General features: G+C 42.8%; 1 protein-coding gene across 3 annotated transcripts in view; it reads left to right on the top strand.

The window, feature by feature from the left end:
* LOC138980201 (MFS-type transporter SLC18B1-like) overlaps positions 1–22,845 on the top strand; it is a 54,114-nt gene extending 31,269 nt beyond the window's left edge. Inside the window, exons 6-13 of one of the 3 annotated variants that reach the window (XM_070353038.1) lie at positions 1,124–1,211; positions 1,528–1,673; positions 2,084–2,182; positions 2,378–2,472; positions 3,273–3,368; positions 8,997–9,071; positions 13,584–13,677; positions 18,718–22,844. In XM_070353038.1, the coding sequence (XP_070209139.1) occupies positions 1,124–1,211; positions 1,528–1,673; positions 2,084–2,182; positions 2,378–2,472; positions 3,273–3,368; positions 8,997–9,071; positions 13,584–13,677; positions 18,718–18,897 (873 nt within the window). In that variant the 3' untranslated portion in view covers positions 18,898–22,844. Of the gene's footprint in view, positions 1–1,123; positions 1,212–1,527; positions 1,674–2,083; positions 2,183–2,377; positions 2,473–3,272; positions 3,369–8,973; positions 9,072–13,583; positions 13,684–18,717 lie in introns of those variants that run through there. The other 2 variants (XM_070353039.1, XM_070353040.1) reach the window with 2 other exon arrangements.
* Positions 22,846–26,816: the final 3,971 nt, after the last annotated feature.

Raw genomic sequence — 26,816 nt, 5'->3', positions numbered from 1 at the left:
AATTGGAACGTTGGCAGTCTCTTTGTTTTTCTATTTAGTCAAGTTTTGACTAAATATTTTAACATCGAGGGGGAATCGAAACGAGGGTCGTGGTGTATGTGCGTGTGTGTGCGTGTGTGCGTGTGTGTGTGTGTGTGTAGAGCGATTCAGACTAAACTACTGGACCGATCTTTATGAAATTTGACATGAGAGTTCCTGGGTATGAAATCCCCGAACGTTTTTTTCATTTTTTTGATAAATGTCTTTGATGACGTCATATCCGGCTTTTCGTGAAAGTTGAGGCGGCACTGTCACGCCCTCATTTTTCAACCAAATTGCTTGAAATTTTGGTCAAGTACTCTTCGACGAAGCCCGGGGTTCGGTATTACATTTCAGCTTGGTGGCTTAAAAATTAATTAATGACTTTGGTCATTAAAAATCTGAAAATTGTAAAAAAAAATAAAAATTTATAAAACGATCCAAATTTACGTTTATCTTATTCTCCATCATTTGCTGATTCCAAAAACATATAAATATGTTATATTCGGATTATAAACAAGCTCTGAAAATTAAATATATAAAAATTATTATCAAAATTTTTGTTTCGAAATCAATTTAAAAACACTTTCATCTTATTCCTTGTCGGTTCCTGATTCCAAAAATATATAGATATGATATGTTTGGATTAAAAACACGCTCAGAAAGTTAAAACGAAGAGAGGTACAGAAAAGCGTGCTATGCAGCATAGCGTAACCACTACCCCGCTCTTCTTGTCAATTTCACTGCCTATGCCGTGAGCGGTGGACCACGAGTATACGGTCTTGCTGCGTTGCATTGCGTTCAGTTTCATTCTGTGAGTTCGACAGCTACTTGACTAAATATTGTATTTTCGCCTTACGCGACTTGTTGGATTTGTGTATAATTATTTCATAGATATATATAGATTTGACAGCACGGAAAACACACCGCCGTGTACTATCCTTTGCTGAAGTGCATAACATGTTAACGTCGTTTTGGGCTACTTCAGTTCATGTTCTGCGCGTTTTGCCCCAAGGCTAAATTAGCGATACACGCACCAATTGCTATCGAATGCTAAATTGGATTGCACAATGTTTGAGTATCTATCTGTATCTTTATCTTTCAGGTCGGGGGGTTTGGAACGCCCTTCTTTGTCATGGGAGCTCTGCTTATTCTCTGCTCGGCGATGAATCATTTCTTGCTCAAAACAGACGGTAAGAATGTGGGAGAATCAGAAACAAGATGATGAGTCGTGTACCTTTTTTCCATGCGTAATGAACACACTTACATATGAAAACAAGAATGTCAAATTCCGAAGTCGAGAGCTGCGACTCTCTCGTACACTCATTTTTTCAACGAGAGGGCTTTAACGAATATAACCTCTTTTTTTTTCCTTGCTCGCTTTGGCGGGCAATCCTACCCAATTCTGGGGAGAATAGCTCAATGTAATTCTAGGCGCAATTAGACGCAGTTTTCTGAGCAGGTGAAGTCCATTTGTTTTATTTTGCTTCTTGATTTTTTTGTTTACAGACGTCGGAGGGGTTCCGCGGAAGCGACGAGGGTCGATGTTGCGCCTGTTAAAAAGTCCTCTGATTCTGGTTGTATGTGTGTGTGTGGTCATGAATTACTACACCTTTGGTTTCTTGAGCGCCTCATTAGCCATACATCTTGAACAGGTGAGTTATTCATTGTGTGTGTGTGTGCGTGTGTGTGTATTAGTGTGTGTTAGTGTGTGTGTGTGTGTTAGTGTGTGAGTGCGTGTGTGTGTGTGTTAGTGTGTGTGTGTGTGTGTGTGTTAGTGTGTGTGTGTGTGTTGGCGTGTGTGTGTGTGTATGTGTGTTTGTGTGTGTGTGTGTGTGTGTGTGTGTGAATGTGTGTGTGTGTCTATGTTTGTATGTCGGTGAGTGTGCGAGAGTGTGTTTGGTATATACGTCTGTATATGCGTACGTTCATCAATGCATGTAGGGTATCTGGGTATCCTGTATGTGCATGTGTTATTACTTCGCTACGGTTCTATTGATTCCCCAAATGACAATAATTGTATGCGATAAGAAAACTATCAGGAAAAAATATGTTGTTGTTGCAGTTTAACCTATCGGCAGCTGTCGTTGGAGCACTATTTATGATCATGGCTGCTATGTATTGCATCTTTTCACCATTTATTGGCTGGCTTAGCGATCGAACGGTAGGTCCGTTTTGCTTATTTGTGAGATTGTGGATTGGTACGGTTTAATATGTATTAAATTGTGTGTGTGTGTGTGTGTGTGTGTGTGTGCGTGCGTGCGTGCGTGCGTGCGTGCGTGTGTGTGTGTGTGTGTGTGTGGTGAACCTCTCGCATTTCATTGACCAAAAGTTGATTATTCAAGTGGTTCTGTTTCAGGGTATTGTCTACCCGTATTTAATCATCGGGTGTATTTTCAACGCAGCATCATTGCTGATCGTAGGCCCTACTCCGCTGCTGCCATTTGCACACCCGTGAGTTTCTGCCTTGTTGTTGTTGGCGTTGTTGTTGGTTTATTTATCTCCTCCGAAAGCGGCGTATGGCTGCCTTAATGGCGGGGTAAAAACGGTCACGTAAAAGTCCACTCGTGCAAAAACACGAATGTACGTGGGAGTTTCAGTCCACGAACGCAGAAGAAGAAGGAGAAGAAGAAGAAGGTTTATTTATGGTTGTAGTTGTGGTGGTAGCCGTAGTGGAGGTGCAGAGAGCTTAGAAATCATTGATTTTTTTAATCAAAATTGAAAAAAAAATTGAAATCAAAATTTTATTTTAAATAAACAGATTTAAAAATAAGGTAATTGTATTTTCTATCGTTTGCCTAATCCAAATATATATATATATATAAATATACATAATGCATGCTTACTCTGAAAATGATAGTGCACTTGTCCTGTGTTCACACGTTGTGCGGAGACCAACTATAGACCCGTCTCGCTCGCAGGGTTTCGGCTGTAGCCAAACCTTTCTAATCTCGGAAGTTAATGATCCCGGGTTTTCAGTTGTGATCTTTTGTTTCAGGTCGTGTTTTGATATCGCTTTACGCAAGTGTTATCTCTTTGATTTTGTGGTTGTAGTTGTTGTGGTTTAAAAAAAAAAGTTTTTGTTTACTTATTTATCATTAGATTCCATCGTTTCGGGATGTGTTTTTTCTTCTCACTAGCCCTCGTTTAATGTAATATGATTCATCATCTGTGTCCAAGTTTCCCCGTTCAGATTATTGTCCCTCTTCTGTTTATGAATTGTTTTACTGAATTGTTACAATGCATGATTGCAGTGAGCTATGGCTGGTGGTCATCAGTCTCTTCATGTTTGGGCCTGCCGTTGGCGCTGCGGTCATTCCTGCTGTAAAGTTACTGTACGCGGGTGCAAGGTTTGTCCCTATCTGTCTGCGTCTCTGTCAGTGTGTCTGTCTGCCTGCCTGCCTGCTCTAAAATGTCTGAATGCTAGCGCCAGGATAATTATGTCTGTCTGTCTTCGTATCTCTTTCTGTCCCTCTCTCTCTCTCTGTCTCTCTCTGTCTCTCTCTGTCTCTCTGTCTGGCTCTCTCTCTGCCTCTGTGTCTCTGTCTCTCTCTCTCTCTTTCTCTCTGTCTCTCTCTGTCTCTGTCTTTCGAAATCGGTCTATCTCGAAAGACAGGAGTAAATTGGCTGAAGAAAATGAAATACACTTTATGTTCTGCTGTCCTGCACTACGTCGTCTTCTTCTTCTTTTCGATCGCCGATCACACTTGGAGTCCAGATCTTGAGATATAATTAGTGGTCCTCTGCAGCGCAGCCACTGGCCCGTACAGCTTGTTGTGCAGGGACTCCGGCAATGGCCAGATTTCCTCTCTCAGCACCTGGTGGTTCCTACAGTCTCGTAGGATGTGGGCCGTGTCCTGCTCTGCTTCTCCACAAGAACACATGGGGGAGGGCACAACATGCAGCTTCCCGTGGAGATGCTGGTTAAGTCTGTTGTGTCCCGTTCTCAAGCGGAAGATGACCACCTGCTGTGGTCTGGATAGCAGGTGGTAGCTGTCCTGTGGCTGGGGCGTCCTGTGCAGAGACTTAATGATGGTCTTCATCTCTGTCAGGCTCACAGGGTTGTTCTCTTGCTCATCTTCTGCACCCAGCTTTGCCATCCTGTCCGCCTCTTCATTTCCTTGTACACCACAGTGGGAGGGGATCCATTGCAGTACTGTCCTCAGGCTCTTGATGTTGTGTAGAGCGTGTTCCAGCTGAGGCAGTTTGCTACTGGTCATTGCTTGTAGTACTGACAGAGCGTCAGTCAGGAAGACCACCTGGTTGTCATGGTTGACTCTGTCGTTGATGGTGTATGCAGCATGGATCAGTGCTTGTACCTCAGCTCTGTAGTTTGTACAGTGGAGGCCTGTTGGTATAGCCTCTGCTTGCCTCTCTCCACTGGGGTACTGGACATACACCCCCGCTCCTCCATTTTTGACGGCCTCTGTGGCTGACCCATCAGTATACACCCGTATCCATGCTTCTTGGGGGTACCTTTCTTCAAGCATGGCAAGAGTCAGGGCTTTTTTCGCCGCATTGCTCTGCTCGTCCTTTGTTGTGAGGTAGGGGACACTGGTCTGTATGTCCAGGTTTCCTTGTCTGTCTTCCCAGGGTGGGGCGTCAAGGGAGAAAGATGGTGGCTCCACTAGCTCTGGCATCTCTGTCTGATGTTTCTTTTGCAAAGCCCTTGCCTCCAGAGCGAAGCTTGATCTTTTCAGCCTGCCTAAGGACATCTTCTTGAGTCTGTCACTCATTGGATGGTCATGAGTGCACTGGTACTTGGTGGCTTGTACCATTGTTTTGCAGTCTCGCCTTTTGCTCAGTGGAGGAATGCCAGTCACCTGTTCCATCTTCTGTATGGGTGTTGATTTCATTGCGCCCGTGATGATTCTCAGCGCTTGGTTCTGTACTTTGTCTAGGGCCTGCTGGTGTGTCTTGGCTGCTGTTGCCCAAGAGCTTGATCCGTACTCGAGGTGCGGTCGTACAGTCCCCTGGTAGACTGTTTTCAGGATCTTCTCGTTTGCACCCCAGTGTGATCCTGCCAGCTTCCGCATGATGTTTAGTTTTCTCCTGGCCTTTCCCTCTGCATTCATGATGTGTTGTTTCCAGGTCATGCGCTTGTCATAGGTGACCCCCAGGTATGTTTGCTGGTCTTCAAATTTCAGGGGTGTGTCCCCCAAGGTCAGTTTGCCAGGTGTCGCTTTGGCAGAGAGTGTGAAGAGAGTGGCAGTGGTCTTCTCCCTGTTGATGGTCACACACCAGTCTTCCGCCCACGCTGCAACCTTTTCTAGGGCAAGTTGCATCCTGTAGGTTACTGTGGTTGCATACTCTTCCGAGCACCAGAGAACAAGGTCATCAGCATACAGTGCCGCTTGGACTCCTTTGGGCAACTCTGGTACCAGGTCGTTAATGAAGAGTATGAATAGCGTGGGGGAGAGTACTCCTCCCTGTGGAACTCCTTGGCGTAGTAGCACCTTTCGGCCACAGTGACCGTCCACCAGCACTCTGGCCTTTCGGTTGTGCAGGTACGACTTGGTCCACTGGTACATGTTGCCTTTGACGCCGGAACGTAGGAGCTTCACAAGGAGTCCATCTTTCCAGACCTTGTCGAAGGCCTTCTGCAGGTCAATGAAGGTGGCCAGGGTGACTTTCTGGGCCTGGTAGGCATCCTCTATGACCTGGCTAAGGTGTGTTGTCTGGTCCTCCGTACTTCTGTGCTGTCGGAAGCCGGCTTGTTCTGGGACGATGATGCTTTCCGTTTCCAGGTACAGCTGCAGGCGCTGGTTGACAATGCGCTCCATGGTTTTGCATACGCAGCTTGTCAGGCTGATGGGTCGGTAGCTCAGGGTTTTGGTCTTGTTTTTCCCTTTCTTTAAAACTGGGATCATCCTGGCTTCCTTCCAGCACTGAGGTACCTGTCCCTGTCTCCAGCTGAGGTTGAAGATGCCCAGTAGTTTCTGGAGGGCCGAGTTGCCTATGTGTTGCAACATCTCATTCGTAATGTTGTCTGGACCTGGAGACTTCTTCTTTTTGAGCTTCTTGATGGCATTCTTCAGCTCGGCCATGGTGATGTCTTGTTGCATGGCATCCTGTACGTTTCTTTCTGTTCTTTCTCTAATTTCTGTTCTGACTTCCTTTTGTAGAGGCAGGGGTATGGTGGTGTCGCTTTCTCCCCGATATGCTTGGGCGAAAGCATTGGCAGCGGCTTTTCCAGTGAGTGTTCTTCCTTCCTCCTCCAGGGTGATCTTCTGTCCCTTGTTGCCCTCTTCATTCAGTGCTCTTGTAAGTTTCCAGAGCTTTGTTGTGTCTTTTTCCATATTCAGCCCTGCCGTCTTTTCTCTCCAGCCTCTTCTCTTGCATTCTAGCTTTGTCTTCAGATGTTTAGCTTTGCTTTCTTGGAGTTTGATGTTGTTCTCCTGGCTAGGGTTCGTCTCTGCCTCTTCTCTCATTCTTGTGAGTGCATCGTGCGTCTTCTGCAGCTCATCGGACCAGTATGGGATGTAGTCCTTCCTCACTCCACGTGGGATGCTGTCCTTGGCTGCCTGGATTATGCTAGCATTGAACTCCTTTATCACGTTGTTGATGTTTCTCCCCTCTGTTTCTATGGCTCTAGTCAGCTCATTTGTTCGTATGTTGAACAGTCCCCACTTTGCCTTTTTGTAGTTCCATCTCGGGTGTTGTGGATGCTCAGATGCTGAATCTCTACTGATGGTAAGGAGAACTGGGCGATGGTCGCTTCCACCCAGCTGTTCATCCACTTTTCTTGAGATGGTTTTGTGGATGTCATCCGTGCACAATGCCAGGTCTGGTGTTGTTGTTGAGTGCCAGCGGCGCGAGTAGAAGGTAGACGGATCTGTGGGGTCGTTGACAAGGATCAGGTGGTTGTCGTCCTGCCAAGATTCAATGTCTTCTCCTCGCCTGTCTAGTGTTTTATATCCCCAACTCTGGGACTGGCTGTTAAAGTCTCCAGCGATGAGGAAGCCGCTGTCAGGGACCTGGATTGTGTCAAGCGACAGCATCTTGTCGTTGGGGCAGTAGTAGTTGACGATGTTCATCTTGCTGTCATTGGTCGTTATCTTGACTTCTATGTACTCTGCTTCTTCCATGTATCTGTTGGTTTCACTGGCATTTATGTTGTTCCTGACCAGAGTCATCACTCCTCCTTTCTTCCTCCCTTGTCTGTCACTCCTGAACACCTGGTACCCTCGGATCTTAAAGGGCTTCCCTTCTTGCAGGTGTGTTTCCTGAATGCAGCAGATGTTGATGCTGTTTTCATAGAGGAAGTGCTCTAATTCTTCCTTCTTATTGGATACCCCCTCTGCATTCCAATGCATGATGTTAATAGTGGGGTTGTCCTTGGCTCTGCTGTTTTTCCGGCCAGTCGCTTTCCTTTCTCGTCCCCTGGCTCCACAAGACGAGATGAAGGGACCTCCAGTAGCTGAGGGTGGACTCCTTTGAGGCGCGGAGCCCGGCGCTGCACCTGCCTGGTGGATCCTCACAGGGCGAGCACCATTACTGTCAATTCTGTCTCCAAGTGTCATAATGGCAGTTGATGCGTAGTGTTGTGGTTTGTTGGAGTGCGCCGTGCGGCCCAACACATACGTCTTCAGCACTCGAGGTTTCTGTCAGGGTTACCTCACCCTTAGCTCATGGCCCAAGGACCTGCCCTGTGAGCACAAGGTTGGTCCATATTAGTCTGGCCTCTACCTTTCGACCTGTCCAGCTTGGGAAGCCCTTCCAGGAGTTTACACTCCCGCTGGCATAGCTCTTAGGGTCACCGAGACACGCAAACCACCACACCACGTTAAGGAATGGACCATGTGGTGGCCTGCACTACGTGACCTAAGAGTATTATTGATAAAGCCAAAATATTATAATCATCCATGTATGTACCGATATACTTTGCTTATGTCTACTGGAAATGTCAGTCAAATATCCAAATTAGCACAATATATTTATCAGGGAATGAAAACATTAATCACTGTGACATGATCTATGTACACATGTATTACTGTTTGATGTATACAAATTTGGGACATTTATGAAACACAATATTTTACTATGATTATGTTGTATATGGACGCATACCCTTCAGAAGGGGCTCTGGCCTAAAACTGAATAAACTTTCGTATTCGTATTCGTATTCTGTCTCTGTCTCTGTCTCTGTCTCTGTCTCTCTCTCTCTCTCTCTCTCTCTTTCTCTCTGTCTCTCTCTCTCTCTCTCTCTCTCTCTCTCTCTCTCTATTTGCTTCTTCTGTACCTCTCTCACTCAATATATGTGTGTGTGTGTGCGTGCCTGCGTGCGTGCGTGTGTGCGTTCGTGTGTGTGTGTGTGTGTGCAGTGTCGGACCCAAGTATGGTGGGGGGGGGTCCCTATTGTGGTAGAGGTTCATTAGTCCAGGGCGGTCCGGGGGCATGCCCCCCCCCCCCCCCCCTGAGCATCTTTGAAATCTAGATCAAAATATGTGCAATCTGGCGCATTCTGGGAATATGTCATGAGTTTAAAGGCAAAACAAACTGACACCCTTTTAAATTTTTTTATATATATCTTTTTTTTTTACCTTTGGAGGAGGTACATGGTCAGGCCAGAGGGGGGGGAGGCGGGCAACAGGAACAAAGCCCCTCCCTCCTCCCCCCAGGGTACGGCCCTAGTGTGTGTGTGTGTGTGTGTGTGTGTGTGTGGTGTGTGTGTGTGTGTGTGTGTGGTGTGTGTTGTGTGTGTGTGGTGTGTGTGTGTAGTGTGTGTGTGTGGTGTGTGTGTGTAGTGTGTGGTGTGTGTGCGTGGTGTGTGTGTGTGTGGTGTGTATGTGGTGTGTGTGTGTGTGTGGTGTGGTGTGTGTGTGTGGTGTGTGTGTGGTGTGTGTGTGTGTGGTGTGTGTGTGTGTGGTGTGTGTGGTGTGTAACATATTCCAATAAATAGCATTACAAAGGCAGTGATTTAAATGCGCACACTAAACTGTTCACTGTTTTCAGTGTGTGTGTGTTCATGTGTTTAGACGCTTGGGCTTCCACGACGGCCTTGACCTAGATGGTCTCGTTTCCGGACTACTCACTTCTTTGATCCATTTTGGGTAAGCGGTAATACGATCTCATAACTTAAGCAAGAAGGAGAGAGAGAGAGAGAGAGAGAGAGAGAGAGAGAGAGTGAGAGAGAGAGAGAGAAAGAGAGAGAGAGAGAGAGAGAGAGAGAGAGAGAGAGAGAGACAGAGAGAGAGAGAGACAGAGAGAGAGAGAGAGAGATAGAGAGATAGAGAGAGAGACAGAGACAGAGAGAGACAGAGACAGAGAGAGAGAGACAGAGAGAGAGAGAGAGAGAGAGAGAGAGAGTATGTATGTGTGTAAGTCGCTGTTTGTCCGCTGTTGCTTTGTTTTTGCGTGCTTGCGTACGTGTGTGTGTGTGTGTGTGTGTGTGTGTGTGTGTGTGTGTGCGCGCACACGTGTGTGCGTGTGTATAATTATGTATATCTGTCTGTCCGTCTGCCTGTCTGTCTTTGTTTACATACTCCTGAACGAGTTTAAAATATAAATATTTATATAATATCGTATTTGTATATGATGTCGGCCTACAAATACTACGGTAACAAGTGCGCTTTGTTGGGGAAGGTTGCCAAATATGGACCGGCTCCAACTATGATATGAACCACCTCCTGTTCTGACAAACTAACGGTGCTAGAGCGCTCAAAATAATTTCAGTCATTGTATTTACTGTCAAAACTGTTGTAGAAACACAAACTACAAAACCGTTAGGCTTTTTATCTTTTTTACACTTTTGGCAGCGTTCACTATAAATTTGACAAAGGAAACATTCCCCAGAATTTCGGAAATCTTTGACGTGAAGGCCGGGACAGAAACATGAGGACATTGCCCATCCGTTAAGGCCAAATAAAAAAATATAGGGGAAGGGCTCCTAATATGGACCGGCTCCTAATATGGACCACCTCCTGTTCTGACAAACTAACGGCGCTAGAGCGCTCATACAGGTTTTATTCGCTGTATTCACCCTCTCTGGATAACTTGCACATGTCAAAACATTTGCAGAAACACAAATCTGAAAACCGTTAGGTTTTTCTCTTTTTTATATTTAGTCAAGTTTTGACTAAATATTTTAACGTAGAGGGGGGTATCGAGACGAGGGTCGTGGTGTATGTGTGTGTGAGTGTGTGTCTGTGTGTCTGTGTGTCTGTGTGTGTGTGTAGAGCGATTCAGACTAAACTACTGGACCGATCTTTATGAAATTTTACATGAGAGTTCCTGGGTATGAAATCCCCATACGTTTTTTTCATTTTTTTGATAAATGTCTTTGATGACGTCATATCCGGCTTTTCGTGAAAGTTGAGGCGGCACTGTCACGCCCTCATTTTTCAACCAAATTGGTTGAAATTTTGGTCAAGTAATCTTCGACGAAGCCCGGGGTTCGGTATTGCATTTCAGCTTGGTGGCTTAAAAATTAATTAATGACTTTGGTCATTAAAAATCTGAAAATTGTAAAAAAAAATAAAAATTTATAAAACGATCCAAATTTACGTTTATCTTATTCTCCATCATTTGCTGATTCCAAAAACATATAAATATGTTATATTCGGATTAAAAACAAGCTCTGAAAATTAAATATATAAAAATTATTATCAAAATTAAATTGTCCAAATCAATTTAAAAACACTTTCATCTTATTCCTTGTCGGTTCCTGATTCCAAAAACATATAGATATGATATGTTTGGATTAAAAACACGCTCAGAAAGTTAAAACAAAGAGAGGTACAGAAAAGCGTGCTATCCTTCTTAGCGCAAGTACTACCCCGCTCTTCTTGTCAATTTCACTGCCTTTGCCATGAGCGGTGGACTGACGATGCTACGAGTATACGGTCTTGCTGAAAAATGGCATTGCGTTCACTTTCATTCAGTGAGTTCGACAGCTACTTGACTAAATATTGTATTTTCGCCTTACGCGACTTGTTTTCACTTTTGGCAGCGTTCACTCTAAATTTGCTGCCTAAAACGGACTCGTTTCTGTCCGCAGCCAAAGCTTTTATCACACACAAATTTCTATATATGACAGCTAAGACCGTATTTGTAACATTTTAGCAGTGTTGACCCCGAGTTTCTACTGCAAACACTGAAAAACTAATAGCAAAATCTCAAAGTATGTGCGAGTCCCCTAATATGGACCACCTTCAACAAATCGAAGAAAATAAAAGCTAAAGGCTATTTTCATTAATTCATTAAGAAGCTTGCTGGAAATAACCTATAACTAGCCCTCGAGATTTAAAAAATATATAACAAAAAGTCTTCTTTTCGTGGAAGTTGATAAATTCACTTATTTTCACTCTGTTTTTGATAAGCTTCTTTAGTTTCCTGGTGTGCTTCAAATAATGCTCTCATCAACCCGAAACAGATACATCTAAAGCATATTTCAATTAGTCTGAATTGTACACTAAGTTGTGTCATGTTATTTTGAAGTATAGGGGGCTTTTTACAGTGATTCGTGAAGGCCGCTTCACTGGTCCATATTAGGCGCCCAGGTGATTTTTTTCTGTATTTAATTTTTGCTGAATGTCTATCAAAGCTATTCCACTCTAATTAGGCCTAACGGTTAACCTAAGAGAGAAGGACTACCAAACACAAAATGAAACTTCTTCGCAAGAAAACAAGCTAGTTATCAGCATGAAACAAAAAGTGGTCCATATTAGGAGCCCTTCCCCTATGTTGGTTTAATGTAACGTAACCCAAAAAGAAAGGGTCGGTAGGTCGGCTTTTTTTTCTTTCTTTTTTTCTCACTTGAATGTAGTCGATTTTAAAGGAGGTTACTTCCCTTAGTCTCGGTATGGTTCGCAAAATGTGCCAAAAGTTGGGATTTCTTTTAGAATTGAAACGTTTTAGGGTCGGCGGAACAAAATAGGATCGGTCGGGTTACCCTAAACCAACATATATTTTTATTTTTAGCCTAATTGTTGCTTTATGCTTGATATTAATTGGGCAAAGACGACTTAAGGAAGCTTTGGCACTGGATTTCGCGGTAAAGTCTTCGTGAAGTCATCGTTGGGCTCAATCAAGGCCAGCCTTGAGACAGAAAGGGTAATCACCCGATTTTAATTGTCTTCTTCTTCTTTGTTCATGGGCTTAGACTCCCACGTTCACTCATGTTTTTAGCACGAGTGGATGTTTACGTGTATGACCGTTTTTACCCCGCCATTCAGGCAGCATACGTCGATTTCGGGGGAGGCATGTTGGGTATTTTCGTATTTCTATAACCCACCGAACTCTGACATGGATTACAGGATCTTTCCCGTGCGCACTTGGTCTTGTGCTTGCGTGTATACACGAAGGGGGTTAAGTCACTAGCAGGTCTGCACATAAGTTGACCTGGGAGATCGGACAAATCTCCACTCTTAACCCACCAGGCGGCAGCGACCGTGATTCGAACTCACGACCTCCCGATTAGGAGGCCGACGTCTTACCACCACGCCACTGCGCCCGTCATCCCGATTCTAATTAACACTGCATAGTGTTCTGGCCAAGAAGTTGAATCACAAATTCTCGACGTTACTGCCCATTGCTTGAGAAAGACGCTTTAAGTATACCTCGAAGAGCGTAACTCTAATTCCGTTTTTTACCCCATTTTATGTTTCCGTTGTTTGTCTATTTCTCTTTTTTTACATTTAGTCAAGTTTTGACTAAATATTTTAACATAGAGGGGGGAATCGAGACGAGGGTCGTGGTGTATGTGTGTGTGTGTGTGCGTGCGTGTAGAGCGATTCAGACCAAACTACTGGACCGATCTTTATGACATTTGACATGAGAGTTCCTGGGTATGATATCCCCATATGTTTTTTTCATTTTTTTGATAAATGTCTTTGATGACGTCATATCCGGCTTTTCGTGAAAGTTGAGGCGGCACTGTCACGCCCTCATTTTTTAACCAAATTGGTTGAAATTTTGGTCAAGTAATGTTCGACGAAGCCCGGACTTCGGTATTGCATTTCAGCTTGGTGGCTTAAAATTTAATTAATGACTTTGGTCATTGAAAATCTGAAAATTGTAAAACATTTTTTTTATAAAACTATCCAAATTTACGTTCATCTTATTCTCCATCATTTCCTGATTCCAAAAACATATACATATGTTATATTTGGATTAAAAACAAGCTCTGAAAATTAAATAAATAAAAATTATTATCAAATGTTTTTTTCGAAATCAATTTAAAAACACTTTCATCTTATTCCTTGTCGGTTCCTGATTCCAAAAACGTATAGATATGATATGTTTGGATTCAAAACACGCTCAGAAAGTTAAAACGAAGAGAGGTACAGAAAAGCGTGCTATCCTTCTCAGCGCAACTACTACCCCGCTCTTCTTGTCAATGTCACTGCCTTTGCCACGAGCGGTGGACTGACGATGCTACGGTCTTGCTGAAACATTGCATTGCGTTCAGTTTCATTCTGTGAGTTCGACAGCTACTTGACTAAATGTATTTTCGCCTTACGCGACTTGTTTCGTCTTTTTTTTCGTCAGTATAAATTGATCACAAATATGATTTAGAATATACTAGTCACTGCTTTAAAGTGCACTCTGACTTTATCTTGCAGAACCTTTTTGGGACCGACGATCGGAAGTCCAGTCATGCAGGAGTTTGGCTTTGAATGGTCAGCAAGTCTAAACGCTGCCTTCTGTCTCTTTGCAGTGAGTATGCCGGACACTTGTTTTCTCTGCCGTGCGTGCTCAGTGTATATGGTGTATGCAGCTTGAACGTTGAACCTGGCTATCTTTAAAGGTTCTACTCTGTATATGATATACTAGATGAATACCCTAGTGATCGCGAGACAGAGTATGCAGCGTGACGGTTCGCCGGCTTAGAGCACGTTTTTTCATCGACTAGTTTGTGCCCGGGGTCCACCTAAATATGCCCACCAAATTTGATGCAGATCCGTCGAGAACTTTGGCAGTGCATCGCGAACAGACAGACACACAGATACACACACAGACAGTAGTCGTACCTACCATCTACTGTAGAGCTTCTGGGCAGACGACATGTCTGGTCTGCCTGTTTGGTGAGGGGTAGTATTAGTGGCAATATTTTGAAGATGGGAGGGATTTTGTACACGAATTGCAATACTTAGATGTACTACCTGTGCAGAAAAGCGCTGGTTAGATTCGTTTTCGTTGTGTGGCGGAAGTGAAAGAAGTGAAGAAGTAGAGCCGGAAAAAAAGTGTTTAGTTTCGTAATTCGAATCGCGAAACAGAGTATTCACCGCGGTTCACCGCGAAAGTGATTTGATCTTTTTTAAGACAGACACAGAAACACCGGCAAAGCTCCTGACTATTAATGTTGCAATGAATATTTACAATGGGAGGGGTAGTGTCAGTGGCAATATTTTGAAGATGGGAGGGATTTTGTACACGAATTGCAATACTTACATCTGAACCAACATTGCAAACGTGGCAGGTTTCAAGTAGAAGGGAAGCTACTGCTTCAGCAACCTAACGTTGTTGAACTGCGTAGATTGTTTCCCTTGGCACAGAAGCCGTATCCGCGGTTCACCGCGCCACCGCGCCGCGCCGCACTTCGAGAACGTGTTGAAAATCTTCATCGACCATTTTGTGCCCGGGGTCCACCTGAATGTGCCCACCAAATTTGAAGCAGATCCATCGAGAACTTTGGCCGTGCATCGCGAACACACACACACACACACACACACACACACACACACACACATAGACACAGACACAGACACAGAAGCCGTATATATCTATCTATATCTATCTATATATATATATCCCATGACCTCCCTTCTTTGTCTCTGTTACTTCAGTATGGGTATATATGTTGTATTTTTACAGCTCAATAAATACATCATGGACTCCAAAAAATATATGATAGTGCAGATTCCGATTTGGGCAAAGAACTACGTTCCTCCCGACCTTTGACCTCGCGCCGAACAATGTGACACATTTGTATGTTCCAAAATCGTATCGCACGGCTTAGAAAACCATATCAGTTGCACGCAAACATGAATCTCGGAACTGATCTGATGTATGGGATGCAATAAACAAACGTTTCTTTCATTATGAAAGCAATGCAGGTCGAAAAAAACGAACATTCAGCTTACAAGATACACAGATGCTAGCGAACGATCGAACCTCTGTTTGCTATCCGTGTGTCGACAAGCATCGCTACCATAGGAATAATCCCAAAAAGAATATGCAACACAACAGAAAGAAAATGTGTTCCCTCAATACTGTTTCGAACGTTTTCTCCGTGTCCCTGTCTACTGCAGACCGGTTTACAAGAACAAAAACCAAAACAAAACAATGTCTCCCTTGCACCCGGACAGCACACAGATAAAAACTAGAGTTTAAGCTGGCGCAACCTTAATCCAATCAGAAATATGCTTAAAGGTAGATTGTAATACACTCTTAATTGCTTTGCTGCTAAAGAGTTCTATCCGCAGTTTTATTAACCCGTGCATAACACTAGTTTGAACAGTCGAACACCACTGATCATAATGCGAATGGTTGCGAACCAAAACAAAAAAAGGAGTACCCTCCCTTGCATCGTACCAGACGACTGGTTTATCTACCGAGACGCGTCCTTTGGCTTCGCTTCGTTATCACGTATTTGCGAGCAAGTCTACTCTTTTGCCTGGCTCTGCAGTAAGTCCACATTGGCGATGAAGGTATCTAAGAACTTAACATGTGTGTATTTTTCCGTAATCCAGTCATATTCTTTCAAAATGCAATCAAGCGGCGGTGACAGACTTGGGTCCTGTTTTCCCCACATCCATACCAGTTTAGGTTCATGCAAACACACTCGCAAAACAGTTTATCACGTAGATACATTTCAAATAGGGAGCAAATGGTTAAATCTACATATGTGTTCCCTAAAATTTGCTTCTCTGTCAATAAGACTAATTGTATAATAATACGTTCGAAAAAAACAACGTGGAATCGATTCTGAATCGAGTCGAGAAAGCCAAATGGGGGCCAAACCGGTTTCCCCGTTCCGCCGACCTGAAACGCAAAAGAATTGTGCGCTTCAACTAAATGGATTTCTATACGACTTCATTACTTTCTTGCAACTTATGAACCTTTACTTAAAGCTTTTAAACGGTCTGAAAGTAGTGTTACCGCGTACTTATAGATGCACTCATTCGTTTTATTTTTTCAGCGACGGTCACTTAGTTTAAGGTTGCAAAAAGGCCATGTCTCGCTGAAAACACTGTTTCACACTCCACAGATCGCAACAGTGCCGCTAGTAGTCTACACTTTGTGTTTGATGGTAGAATGGGATATACAGATTACAACACTCGTGGTTTTTTATATGGCTTGTATTTCAGTCAAGACCCAGCGGGAATATCAATCGAGAGCCACTCGCCAAAGGCTCGTGTCTCCCGATGATATTCATCCGCTGGGTCTTGACTGAAATACAAGCCATATAAAAAACCACTCGTGTTGTAACCTATACATATAGATATAGAGATAGATATATATAGATTACACAGGAAAACACTCAAGCGCGCAAGCACGTGGTGACACGAACACACACACACACATTGTGACAACATACACAAACACCCGAACATACACACACACACACACATACACAGACGCTCACACACACCCACACACACATACACACACACACACACACACACATACACACACAAGCACAAAACACACGCACACACGAAAGCAAGCATGCACGCACGCACTAACACACCCACGCACGCACACACACAGACGCACGCACGCATGCATGCCATCATATATATGAACGCATGCCCGCAAACACACACACACACACACACACACACGCGCGACACACACACACACACACACACACACACACACACACACACACACACTCACCAATGCCCATGCATATAGGGATCCACACTCTGAACTTAATTGTGGGCGTCTGCAGACTTAATGCCCCCATATGCATCACATTTTCCACTTCACATTTGAAATGAAAGGTTCTATCTCCACTCAACCTAGCAAATATTGGAAACGAGCCGCTTACTTTCCAAATATAGAGCCCATGGCTATTATAGCGCTCAGGTCGAAAAGCAGGAAAGATTGTTCGCGACCCCTCCCACCCGGCAAACCACTTCTTCGAGCCTCTTCCATCTGGTAGGCGCTACAGAGCTTTGAAAGCCAGAACTAGTCGCTTTCGCTCTAGCTTCATCCCCCATGCTGCACTGACAACTCCTGTAGTGAAGACGTTGTAATATACTGTAGTTATAGGATTGGGGGGGGGGGGGTTCTTTTGTTACTTAGTCCTTTCACTGCATTCCATTACTGTTCTCATAACTTGTGATAGTGGAAGTATGTGCAATGTGGAATGGTCCTTATTTTTTAGGTGCTTGAGTAGTTCTGTGATGGTAGTAGTTTTGTGCAATGTGACTCTAGGTTCAGGTGCTTGAGTAGATCTGTGATAGTCTGTTAATACTGTTGTTTTAAACTGTCTAACTGGCTAGATTATGATTATATAATTTTATGTGATGATCTGACTAAATGATAATAATTACGTGTACTACTTACTTTTAAATGGATTATAATTTTTAGGTATTGTTCTAGTATTCACTAATGTTGCATTGATATTACTGGCACCCCTTTTAAACTGATATGGTTTTTACCTTTACAAGGCGACGATGTGAATTTGTGATGTAGATATGTGGCTGGTTATGTGTGAGTATGTATATAATTGTGTGTGTGTGTGTGTGTGTGTGTGTGTGTGTGTGTGTGTGTGTGTGTGTGTGTGTGAGTTGTGTCTGTGTGTGCATGACAGTGTAATGTACGTATGTATGCATGCATGGTGATGTGTGTCTGCATATGTGTCTGGTTGGTTTTTATTTTATTTTTACCGTGCCGTGCCAAGATGAAATCCTTTTGCAAAATTGGTGAATAAATATCTTGTATCTTGCTTTGGATCACTTTGCCAAAGATGTTTCGGTTAGCTAAGCCTCACTCACTTCGGTTATGACTGGTCCTAGATTTTCGATGTCGTTCTTCTACACTTGGCCAAAATATTATTGCGACAAATTACGCACTCAAAGTAAAGCATTCATTCCGGTGTCATGTCATTCAAACTGTCCATGCCAGTTGAGGCCGTTCACTTGAACTTCTACCGCAACACGGTGGCCTAGTGGTAAGGCGTCCGCCCAGTGAGCGGGAGGTCGTGGGTTCGAACCCCGGCCGGGTCATACCTAAGATTTTAAAATTGGCAATCTAGTGTCTGCTCCGCCTGGCGTCTGGCATTATGGGGTTAGTGCTAGCACTGGTTGGGCCGGTGTCAGAATAATGTGACTGGGTGAGACATGAAGCCTGTGCTGCGACTTCTGTCTTGTGTGTGGCGCACGTAAATTATGTCAAAGCAGCACCGCCCTGATATGGCCCTTCGTGGTCGGCTGGGCGTTAAGCAAACAAACAAACAAACAAACTTGAACTTCTGGATCAGCTTTCGGATTAAAGATTTCTTTTACAGGGATTTACAGCTAGGGAACCCAAGTTTAGTTAGAAGGCGACGGATTGACCTAATGTTTTGATATCGCTTTACGCGACTTGTTTGATGATTGATTTGGAACGTAAGCAATCCATCGAGTTTCTAATTCAAACATGTTACAATTATTTCTTACGCGTTCTGATAAGATAGAGTTGGCATTGATATGCACTTCACAATATTTTAAATGTATAATTATCTATTTCTTCTTTTTTTTTTAGGCAAGTTTACTCATTGTCTACATCATCGTGGAGAAGACGTGCTTACATTATGACGACAATAAGAAGACAAGTGACGTCAAAACAGAAACAACCTTCGTGATCGATGCTCCGAATGGAAATAATTTTACTACTGACACATCCCCCTTGCCGCAGAATGAAAAAGCCGAGCAAGAGTTTTGAAGTGTTGTTGTTGTTGTTGTTGTTGGGTTTTTTTTTTTTTTTTTTCACTACAGTTACTCTAACGTTACAGCTATTTCATTCACCTTTGCTATGTCTAGTAGTTTGTGCGTTTGTTTGCGTGTATGTGCGTGTGTGTGTGTGAGTGCGTGTGTGTGTGTGTGTGTGTGTTGTTGTTGTTGTTCCCATATTTCTGTTAAATAATATAATTTTCAGCGGGACAATACATAACAAGTTAATTAATCCAACGCTCGATGGACAAAAGGCGAGAATTTACATATTACCAATTACAGTACTAGTATTCAGCACAGCATCATACGGCGCATATATCAATAACTTTACATTAACAGCACTATACTACTATTTATCTATATTCTTATACACAGTTCAATTTTACTAGAGATTTCGAAGTCGAGCTTGGTTCTGAAATAAGACCTTCATGTTAGTTTTTGGATTTCCGTACTTAAACTGGCTTATGCACATTTTCGATATCAATATAAGGTGATTAATTATGAAGGTTTTCTCTCTGGGGATATCACGTGTGAAATACCCAAAAAGAGCCTCTTCGCAGCTTAACTTTATATTTTTGTCTGTACATTTAAATATGTACCCTTGACATTCCTGCCATATGGGTTGCACTGCTCTACACTGCCAAAAAAAGTGCTCGATGAAGTCGGTTTCGTTACAATACTGACAGAGATTTGTTTGACGAATTCCCATCTTATGTAGCAAAATGTTGGTGGGATATATATTGTGTAAAATTTTCCAATGCAATAGACGAAGACGGGTTTCTGTCGAGCATTCGTTAGCTAATTTCCAGTGTTTTTCTTCTAATGTAATATTTAATTTGTTCGACCAAAATCCAGCTGAGCTTGGCTCCTTTATCTCATAATTTAACATCTTTAGGCGAATTTGGCGTGGAGATAATTGTATAAATGGCATATGATCAGACCGGGCCTGACCCGTATCACGCAATAATATAGCTTTAATGGCAGTCTGTATTGCATTATATTCAAATAGGCGAGACTGTTTATATCCAGTTCGTTCACATATTTCCTCAAAAGAGCACATGTCGTTATCGTTAAAGACATCTTTAACAACGCATATTTTAGCCTTTATCTAGTCATTCATGTATAGAGTTTGCTTCCTGTACCTTATATTTGTATTATTCCATAAGGTTTGATTGCGTACACTTATCTGCTGTTCATTACTGCTTATTTCTTTGATCTTGTGTTTATTGTTTAGCCAGGTGATAAAAGCTTGTTTCCAGAAATATTGCTTTATGGAACCTAGTCCTTTAAAATGTTCGCCCAGATTTAAAAAGGATGCTAATGGAATCTGTTGCCACTTTGCGTTACTTCCGTCCATCAGCCTCATAATCCATGAAATTAGAAATGATGTTTGTACATCTTTGACATTAATCATTTTCAGACCTCCATGATTTGTCTCTTGGCACATTACTTTTCTATTAACTTTTTCATAAGCTCTTTTGTTTGAATATTTGTTCTTCCAGATAAATCGGAATAGAGATGAATTTAGCTTATTGAGGAAGTTTTCTGTGGCACATGGAGATTGCAGTACGTAAGTAAACTGTGACAACATTAATGTTTTGACTATACATATTTTCCCCATTATACTTAGGTTTCTTTTCGACCATGTTGCTATTAATGCATTTACTTTATGTAGTTTAGGTTCCCAGTTTTCTTCTAGGTTGGAGGCTGAGACAGAGTTGTTGAAATGAATTCCTAAGATTTTGATTTGTTTTTTCCAAATAATATTACATGGTCGGTCAGCAGAAAATGTATTTATACCAAGCCACATTGCTTCTGTCTTTTGATCATTCATTGCTAACCCTGAAAATTTTGAAAACTGAGTTATAAGATGTAATACGTTTCTTAGGTCTTTCTCATCTTGTAGGAAGAAACTAATGTCGTCAGCATACATAAGTAGTTTAAGAATTTCACCATGTCTATCAGAATTCCTTGGCATTTTAATCCCTTTAACATCTTGATCTGCACGGATTTTGATTGCTAACACTTCGAGGGCCAGAACAAAGGCTAATGGCGAAAATGGACATCCTTGTCTTATTCCAGCATCACATGGGAATGGACTCGAGATCCATCCCATGTAATTAATACTACTCTCTGTATTTTTTGTTAAAGTATCGACCCACCTAATAAAATATTTACCAAATCCGAACTTTTGGAACGCCCAGAGCATATATTCTTTAGAAATCGTGTCAAAAGCAGCTCTGTAATCTAGCGCCATTAAAATACCTGGTTGATTAATGTTATTTATATATTCAATGACGTCATCGATCATTCTAATATACCGGCACGGTTGGCCTAGTGGTAAGGCGTCCGCCCCGTGATCGGGAGGTCGTGGGTTCGAACCCGGCCGGGTCATACCTAAGACTTTAAAATTGGCAATCTAGTGGCTGCTCCGCCTAGCGTCTGGCATTATGGGGTTAGTGCTAGGACTGGTTGGTCCGGTGTCAGAATAATGTGACTGGGTGAGACATGAAGCCTGTGCTGCGACTTCTGTCTTGTGTGTGGCGCACGTTATATGTCAAAGCAGCACCGCCCTAATATGGCCCTTAGTGGTCGGCTGGGCGTTAAGCAAACAGAAAGAAAGACAGAAAGATTATTCTAATAACAGTGCTGGAATTTCTTTTTTTTAGAAACCCAACTTGATCTTCACTTATTAAGTTATTGATGACTTGATTTAATCTGTTTGCAAGGCATTTCGCTAATAGTTTATAGTCGGTGTTTGTTACAGATATAGGACGCCAGTTATTTAGGTGCTCTCGTTTCAACCCCTTTCCTTTGTGTATCAGTGTGATTGCTGCTCGCTTCTGGGATACAGATAGTTCTCCTTTTTCAAAGGCTGACCAAAAAGAGGATAATAACATTTTGTTTAATTTATTACTCCAAAAGAACTTTATGAAATTGGTTGTTATTCCATCCAATCCTGGAGCAGAATTACTTCGCATTCCATTAAGTGCAAAAAGGAGTTCTTTTTCTGTAATTTCTTGATCAATACTGCCCTTTTGCTCTTCTGATAATTTTGGAATGTCAGTATTTTTTAAAAATTCGTCCCCAAGAAGGTTATTAAAATTGGTGTTTTTAGTGTATCTGTTAGTAAAGAAGCGGGTTTGTTCCTTTAATATTTCAGACTGACTTGTAATAAATTCATTCTCTGTTAGTTCTATTCTATCTAGTATCTTGTTTTTTGCGTGAGCTTTCTCTAAGTTTAGGAAATAACGCGTGTTTTTCTCACCCTCCTCAATGAATTTTATCCTAGATCTAATTTGTGCCCCTTTAGCTTCTTTTATTGTAAATATTTCTAGCTCCTGCTTGATGTGCTCTCGCTTAGTCACCAATCTGGCGTTACTGGGGTCCAGAGTCAAAAGTCTGTCTGTTTCATTCAACTGCTGTTGTAAAAGGGTGTGTTTGTTTATACTGAGAGTTTTCTTTTCTCTAGAATACGATATACACATCTCTCTTATTTTTATTTTACATATATCCCATCTTATTTGTGCATCTTCATTACTTGATTCTTCTTCATGATTTTTAAGAAATATAGTGATGTTGTCAACTAATGTTGTTTGTTGTTGTTGTTGTTGTTGTTGAGAAAAGCAATTTGGACAGTGAATTCGAAACAACAATCTATTGAAATGAGTGCGTGCGCGCGTGTGTGTGTGCGTGTAATTGTATGAATGTGTGTGTGTATGAGTGTGTGTGTGTGTGCGTGTGTGTGTGAGTGCATGCGTGTATGTGTGTTCGTTGTTGGAATAGCTTTGTTGCATTATATGCAATTTCTATTATTGAAACACATTTTGTTTGTCTTCAAATGTTGCAAAATGTCAGTGTAAAACAAACCTGCCAAAAAGTGTGTGTCGTTGCAAGCTCCCTGTGTATAGACTATAGTGTGTGTGTGTGTGTGTGTGTGTGTGTGTGTGTGTGTGTGTGTGTGTGTGTGTGTGTGTGTGTGTGTGTGTGAAATGTTAGATCTATATTCAACGTCAATAGAACAAACTTTGTGTATGTGTTTTTCGTGTAAACGAAAGTGTACACAATACGCATAACTATAACAACATTTTTTTTTAATACAGCGAGAGGAACAATCAGGGGAAAACAACCGAAACACACACACACGCACTCACGCACGAACACACACACACACACACACACACACACACACACACATGTACACGTACATACATTTATACATACATATCAGCATAGTAGGCCCTATTTGTATAACACAATATTTATCTCCTGAAAATGGACACATATGTACACCTCATATCCTTTGGCATAGTCTCAAGGGACAAATTGTGGCATTTACACTGCAGGCATACATACATACATGCAAACTTGCATATCTACATACATACACCAACGTTTAGTCAAATATTGACTTAAAGGCACTGTAAGCCTCCCGTAAACCATCACAGAGCTCCCCGAGAGTCTACATACAGTACAAGCATACTTCCATTTGAACGCTCACCGAACGGGAACATCCTGGCTGCTTTCTGTCGAGCGTGAGAAATTTTCAAAGAATTTATTTTCGTGGACTTGGTCCTCTACAACAATGGCGCCTCGTTTTGGTGCTGGACGGCTGTTATGAATATCCAACTACCGGAAATCACTCCCAGACAGTAAGCCTCCCGTAAACCATCACAGATACTGTCAGGCTTTTACACACAGTACAAACACCCTTCCATTTGAACGCTCACCAAACGGGAACATCCTAGGTGCCCTACGTAAAGAGCGAGCAATTTTTAAAGAATTAATTTTGCAGATTGTCTCGAACACTTTTTGGACGCATCCTGAACTCAGGTCAAACATGAGTTACTTCCCTTCGGGTCTCATTCTATCGATGTAAACTGGCGATAGCCGTGAATCGATGATTATCAAAATGTTTTTTGGACCGTGGTGCGTTTTTGCGCTAGACCTAACTTTTAAAATCTAAATAATAAATTGACAGCTTGTTACACAAACATTCTTTAATCATAAAAGAATTCTTTTTTCATCAAGACAAGATCAGTACAATTCGAAGTTGTGAAAGTTTGAAAAAAAAAAGCCCGGAAGCAGGGTCACGCAAGGGTCGTAGCAGACGACGGTTTATGCAAATCGCCGTTCCTCTCAACAGTCAAAAGCCATCGCTAGAGTTCTTGTGAACCACAGCCGTTTGTTTCGTGCATACAAAACGTGCTATTGTAAATAAGCTCACATCGAGTCGCATTCAAATGACTAACTGACGACTACATTGACGATACTACGACTACGAAAAAGGGAAACTTGATCACACGGGTTCACGATGGCTCAGGGGTAAGATAAACCACGCAAAAATAAATTCTTTGAAAATTGTTCGCTCTTTACGGAGGGCACCTAGGATGTTCTCAATCGGTGAGTGTTTAAATGAAAGGGTGTTTGTACTGTGTGTAAAAGCCTGACCGTATCTGTGAATGTTTACGGGAGGCTTACTGTGCCTTTAATGAAAGAGTGCAGTGCGTTCAGTTTCCTTTTGTAAGGTACACAGATGAACAAACTGTAATAATTAACTTGACGCGACATGTGTTGCTTCGCATGCATTTAAATGTTTCTGTTTTCTGGCTGGGGAAATATTGTTATAAGGCCTGGCGCTCACCTATGTAACTTCAGCAGGACAGACGACGCACTGCAGATTATCCCAGCCCGCTACACGTTACGTGAAAAGAAAACAGGCCAAGTACTCGTCATAATCCCTTTCGCAGCATCAATAATATGCAGTGCGTCGCCTGTGCCGCTAAAACTACGCAGGTGTATTCTGCCCTGAATAGAAGTCGCGCCAGTGGACTGTCGCGTTAGGGGCAAATTACACCTGCGCAGAGTCAGCGGCACAGACGACGCACTGCAGATTATCGAGGTAATTCTTCATTTTTCCTAGCCCGCTACACCTTGCGTGAAAAGAAAACAGGCCAAGTACTCGTCATAACCCATATTGCAGCATGCAGCGCCGCAGACTCTGCGCAGGTATAATTTTCCCCTTAGGGGCTCCGCTTACATATGTAACTTTGGCAGGACCGACGACACAATGCAGATTATTCCAGTCCGCCACACGTTGCGCGAAAAGAAAATAAGGCCAAGTACTCGTCATAATCCCTATCGCAGCATCAATAATATGCAGTGCTTCGCCTGTGCCGCTGAAACTGCGCAGGTATATTCTGCCCATTAGCAGGATTAAACCGCCCCAGCAAGCTGTCGCTCCATTCTAGGACCCAACACAATGCTGGTGTTGTACAGTGAACGAAGCGGAGTTGCAGGCTGATCGGAAGGTTCATTGTGACGGCCTGCGAGTGAACACATCAAGATTATGAGGAGTGGGTACTCGACTTACAAGAGCTACAACTACAACCAGAAAACTACAGCTGCAGCTATAACTACAACGGCAAAGCTAAGCTAGTGACGTAAGTGTATTGTTGTCGTTTATGTTGATGTTGATGTTGGTGGTGGTGGAGGGGGGAGGGGGTGTGCCAGTGTGTGTGAGATAGCGTGTGTGTCTGTTTGTTTGTGTGTGATTGTGTGTGTGTGTGTGGGGGGGGTCTGTGTCTGTCTGTCGGTCTGTGTGATAGCGTGTGTGTGTGTGTGTGTGAGAGTGTGTGAGAGCGTATATGACGTACTAGAGGAATACCCGGCTTCGCCGGGGTGAATCGCTCAAATGCCAGAACATACAGACAGACAAAAGCCGCTAGACCCCATCACAAACAGAACTCTACAATCAACAGGTTTTTTCCCCCACACACACACACAAACACACACACAGAGAAGCCGTATATATATATGCATATCTGTATCTATAAATATATAGAGATAGGTGAGAGTGTATTTTTCGCGTGGCTATAAATTGATTCGACCTTTTCACTTTGACAGTAAGAACAACTTACGGGTGCAAGGGAAGCGTTCTGGACAGCGCAGTGACATTCTAAAAATAGTCACTCTCAGAAACGGGAATTTGGGGTGAACGGCGCAACAGAGACAGACAGCGTGGCGGTTCACCACAATCACCTTTGAAAGGCGAAGTCCTGTCAAACGGGATTGAGAATTTTAGAGCTTATTTCTTAGCCCTATATTATCTACTGTGGCTTCTCACATGCCAGAACATACAGACAGACAAAAGCCGCTAGACCCCATCACAAACAGAACTCTATAATACATAGGTTTTTGCCTACACACACACACAAACACACACACACACAGAGAAGCCGTATATATATATGCATATCTGTATCTATAAATATATAGAGATAGGTGAGAGTGTATTTTTCGCGTGGCTATAAATTGATTCGACCTTTTCACTTTGACAGTAAGAACAACTTACGGGTGCAAGGGAAGCGTTCTGGACAGCGCAGTGACATTCTAAAAATAAATAGTAACTTACAACTGAACGGGAAAGCCACACGAAGGAAGGGAGATAAACGCCAAACACTGGAGAAGATAAGGAAGAGTTACTTATAATGGTGAAATGAACACAAAAACGAACATGAGTTTAGCGCTGCGCGCTGAGAGCACGTGTTGAAATATCTCATCGATGATATTGTGTCCGGGGTGTAGCTGAATACGGTGTCCAAATTTGAAAAAGAACCACCGAGAACTTTGGCGTTGTGATGTGGTGTAGCGGCTATGGTGTGTCGGTATGGGGGCCCGGGTAAGCTGAGGTGGAACCAAAATAGCTGAGGTGGAACCAAAATCGGTTCCGCGCAGCGCGCTGAGAGCACGTGTTGAAATATCTCATCGACCAGGTTGTGTCCAGGGTGTACCTGAATATGATCACCAAATTTGAAACAGATCCATCGAGAACCTTGGCCGCGCATCGCGCACAGACACACAGACACACAGACACACACACACACAGACACTAGTCGTATATATATATAG

Source organism: Littorina saxatilis, linkage group LG11, assembly GCF_037325665.1.
Source record: "Littorina saxatilis isolate snail1 linkage group LG11, US_GU_Lsax_2.0, whole genome shotgun sequence".
NCBI classification, from domain to species: Eukaryota; Metazoa; Mollusca; class Gastropoda; order Littorinimorpha; family Littorinidae; genus Littorina; species Littorina saxatilis.
This window is presented reverse-complemented; position numbering and strand designations above follow the sequence as displayed.